The sequence below is a fragment of the Nematocida homosporus genome (assembly GCF_024244095.1).
Source record: "Nematocida homosporus strain JUm1504 chromosome Unknown 4565, whole genome shotgun sequence".
In the NCBI taxonomy this organism is placed as follows: Eukaryota; Fungi; Microsporidia; genus Nematocida; species Nematocida homosporus.
The window spans coordinates 1-4,400 of NW_026250586.1; the positions used below are offsets into that span (position 1 = coordinate 1).

General features: G+C 39.0%; 2 protein-coding genes across 2 annotated transcripts; both read right to left on the reverse strand.

Moving 5' to 3' along the window:
- Positions 1–2,626: 2,626 nt before the first annotated feature.
- NEHOM01_2470 (uncharacterized protein) lies at positions 2,627–2,884 on the reverse strand (the record flags this gene model as incomplete). Its single annotated transcript, XM_051491346.1, has 1 exon — positions 2,627–2,884. One exon carries the CDS (start codon positions 2,882–2,884, stop codon positions 2,627–2,629), a length of 258 nt encoding a protein of 85 aa, XP_051347306.1.
- Positions 2,885–3,307: 423 nt separating this feature from the next.
- Positions 3,308–3,484, reverse strand: NEHOM01_2471 (uncharacterized protein; the record flags this gene model as incomplete). The annotated part of the gene is made up of 1 exon (XM_051491347.1): positions 3,308–3,484. One exon carries the CDS (start codon positions 3,482–3,484, stop codon positions 3,308–3,310), a length of 177 nt encoding a protein of 58 aa, XP_051347307.1.
- Positions 3,485–4,400: the final 916 nt, after the last annotated feature.

Consider the following 4,400-nt stretch of genomic DNA (forward strand, 5'->3'; position numbering starts at 1 on the left):
CCCTTATTTTGACTTCTTGTCAGTTTTGCCTTAATTAAGTTGACTTATCACGTAATTTGATAAGATTGCGTTGGGTTAGTATTGAGTTAGTGTGTGCTATCATACGAGTATGTATTGAGTTGGTATTGGGTTGGTATTGTAGATCTTCACTAGTGCTAATGTATGTCCGTCTTTTAGCTGCTGCTGCTGCATAGTTGATTTCTACGCATTCGCTCTCTGTGGGTGGTACATTTGGGGAGATTGAGATTGCTTTCATCCGGTTTGGTACTCGTGGATGGCTTTAGTATTTGGTTGGTATCTCTGATCCTCGTTTCTGCTTCAATGCAGTACGTGTTAGTATTGGGTTGGCGACGGTTTCGAATGACGCATGAGTTGTATCAATCCCTGACTATGTACTAGCTGCTTGTATATATCCCAATCCAAACCAATCCAAACCAAACCAAACCAATCCAAACCAATCCAAACCAATACCAAACCAAACCAAACCAACTCAATCTAAGTGCTGCTTTCTTTGCCAGGTTCTGACTCTTCAACATATGGTACCTCATGAATGTCTGCCATAGCTTTATTTGTTGCCTATTGGGTTGGCTTAGTATTTGGATTCTCGATTCTTCTTTCTATAACAATCTTCTTCCTTATGCCCTTTCTTCTTGCAGTACGTACAGGCGAGGTTTGAATGGGTTGGTAGTGGTTAGTATTGAGTTTCCAGGTTTAGTATTTAGCGAAGGTGGTGATCCTCCTCCGACTTTCTCTTGAGCAGCCAAAGCTTTACAGATCTGCACAAAACGTTCAATATCCGGCTTCGTGGGGTCGAATACTTTTCCGGCCTGGGCTGCATTGGGGACTGTCCTTTCGATGGCCTTGACTATTTGTGCCCACGTGATTAGGTTTAGGCTGTAAGCTCTACTTGCGTACACGGCCCATTTGAAAATAGCATCTCCTTTCTTGAAGTGAGGAACTTCCCATCGTGGCGTATCCGCCGGCCTAAATATCTCGCTAAGTCTATTTCGTACACTAACCCAATTTAAAGCTGCAGATGCTGGCTCGACTGCTTCCAGTGTCTTAAGTCCTACATAGAACTCATTGAGTTGGGTGCTAATCTTCTGGAAACAGACCAGATTTCGTGCCAGGCCACTTTGAATAATCTTCCTGATGCGGGTACTGACGGCCAACTCATGCCAGGTCTGGCTACGGCCTAGATAACTTTCCCAACGGATCAATCCTTTTACGCCTTCGTTAAACTTAAAGTTAGCTAAACCTAACCCAATACCAACCCAAATCTTCCTCTTGCATCAACTTGTTGTCCTGCCTAGATTCACATCCCATGTTTTCTTTTAGTTGTTCTCTTCAGTCCATCTTTCAAACTCTTGTATCTCGTATTTATTCATTTTCAAGTCTAGTTATAGATAGGAAGATTCCTTATTGAGTAATTCCTTATTGCGTATTTCCTTATTGCGTAATTCCTTATTGAGTAATTCCTTATTAGGTAACTTTCTTCTCGCCTTTTTAGAAACCGGTACTGTCCTTTAGGCACATACAGCAGTTGTATTGCGCTGGTTCATTTGCTAATTAAGTAATAAAGCGTATAGATTGGGTTAGTATTGAGTTAGTGTTAGTATTGAGTTGGTTTTGGTTTTGGAGTTGTTATTAGTGCTACAGCTGTTAATTGATGAGTAAGTTGTGAGTAAATAGGATGGCTACTAGTAGTTACTCTTCATAAGCATTCATAGCAGGCTTATCTAGCTGTCTCATGCCTTTATTGGATGCTTACTTGCCTCACTAATACCTCACTTTAGCCCAACTAACCCTATTCTTACTGATCTACCTAACTACTATCCATTTGATGAGTTACACTCAACTATACCCTTCTCTTAACTTCTCATCACTTTTGCTCTAACCCAACTCAATACTAACACAAATACTAATCTGGATGTACTTTTTGTAAAGCTTACTCTTTTAGAATTACTACTCGGTTGGGTTTTAGTTTGAGATTTAGTTTAGTTTAGTTTAAGTTGTTAGAAATAAGTAGTTGTTTATTGATTTAAGTACGACTTGTGATACTTACTGGTCTTGCATGAGTATTCTGTTGGTATTCTGTCTAACTCATAACGTATTGGGTTGGGATGGTGTTAGTCTGGTTATATAGAACTTTCCGTTGGACTTGCTTTTGAATATCAACGCAATAGTCCTACTTGTCTTGATTGAGTTGGTATTAAGTTGGTATTGAGTTGGTATTGGGAGTGAAGCTACAATGTATTTATTGATTTTATCGTTATCTATACTTTATGATCACCTGATGTTATCATCAAATACAAATAAGATCTTATTCAGTATGACCAACTATCTTCATCCTTTGGTACGAACCAGTGAGTGACATTTATGTCATACAACATCCCAATACTTAACCTTTAGCTGGCTAAACTTCCTAACTAATATGTCCCTACTTCATACACTTCCAATTCCTTCTCCTTGAACTCTTTCGCATATTCCTTTACTCTTTCCAGTATCCTCTCTTTGCTCACTGCTTTCCTGGCTTCTCCTGGTGTCATTCCTATTCCTATGTGATAACAGCTATTGTATTGTATTGGGTTAGTATTCCTTTCGTCTTATTCAATACTAACTCAACTCAATACCAACTAGTTACTCTTTCAGCCCGACCAGTACCTTTGTGATGGTATGGAAGTCTCAAGTAATGTTCTAGTCCTTTATCCTTTATCCATTCTTCAATCTTAGCATTCTCAAACTCTCTTTCTCGATCCGATATTATCTTCTTAAATTTCATCTCCTTAAGTACATCTTCCAAGAATGTTATAATCTTGTTTGGTGTCTTAGTTTCCGTTATCTTGGCCCACACATATCTAGTGAAATAATCTATCACAATCATGACATATGAATTCTTATACTCCACTAACCCAACCCAATACCAACCCAATCTGTGGCCATGATATATTTATCCGAGTGCACATGTTTGTTATCTCATTCGAGACATGTCTTACACTTCTCTAATATCCCTATCAGATCCTTCTGACTCACTTTAAATCCCTTTTCTTCCAACTCCGGTGTTATACTTTTACGGTATACTTTTCCTATGGTTCAGTTCCTCATGTATATCTTCATAACTAATTGTATCTTCACAACCAATTATACCTTCCTAACTAATTCTTCTGTACTCTTAGATATGATTTCGTTTACCTTAACTTCTTTGGAAAGAGGCAAGAATCTTGATAGTGCATCTGCAATTATCATCTCCTCCCCCGGTTTATAATGCGGAATAAACCCAACCCAACCCAACCTAACCCAACTCAACTCAACCCAATACTAACACCAACCTCTTATTCATATCCGGAATAATTGTTTCTGTCGCTTCTATCACCTTCCTTTTCGCTTCCTTGTACACCTTATCTCGTTCTTCAGTCCATCTGAATACTGCTCCTGTCTTCGTCAATTCATACAAAGGTCTCAATGTCACTGAGATATCTTTCATGAATTTTCTACTACACTCTGCTACACTCTACTCTATTCTACTATAACCAAGCATACCTATGAATTACTTTACATCTTTCACTTTCTCTGATGTCTTATAATCAACAACTTCTTACATCTTACTTATACCTTACTTACATCTTACTTACACCATACTAACCCAATACTTCCATCTGGTCCTATCTTATTCTCGGATATTTGATACCCTAAGAATTTAACCTTCCTTCTCGCGATCTCTACTTTTTCCCAACCCAAATACCAACCCATACTTATGTGCTCTACTTAACACTTCCTTCAAATGCTTCTTATGTTCTTCTATCGTGCCTGAGTATACCAATCTGGTGTCTATGTAAATAATGCATATCTTCCCTCCTAATCCGTCAAAAATGCTCTCCATATTGCGTAAATCCCAACTTCAGTGCTGTCTTCTTTCTGTGCCCTTCCTTCAACCCAACCCAATACTAATCCATCCTTGATATCCAGCTTATTGAATATCTTCTTTCCTCTGATATGATCTGTCAAATACTGTATGTCTGGAATCGGATAATTATCCTACTCTGCCATGCCATTCAGTTTCCTTAAGTCAGCACACAATCTCCATTTACCCGATGGTTTCTTCTGCAATGATATAGGACTTAACCATTCCGATGGTTTAGTCTTCTCTAAGAATCCTTGCGCTTCCAACGAATTTATCAACTCCTGTGCTATCTCCCTTAAATCACCTGTTACTCCTCTTTTCACGCACACTACCCTTCCTGGCGATGTTTCCATTTCTGCGGGTTCAATTACCCCCTATCCTGCAGTTCTCGTTCAACTGCCTCTTTCCTCACTTTGACCTCTTCTTTACTCAGTTCAGAGTCTACCTTTACTCCTGACATGCCTATCTCTATAACACATTTCCATTATGATCTTCTCCC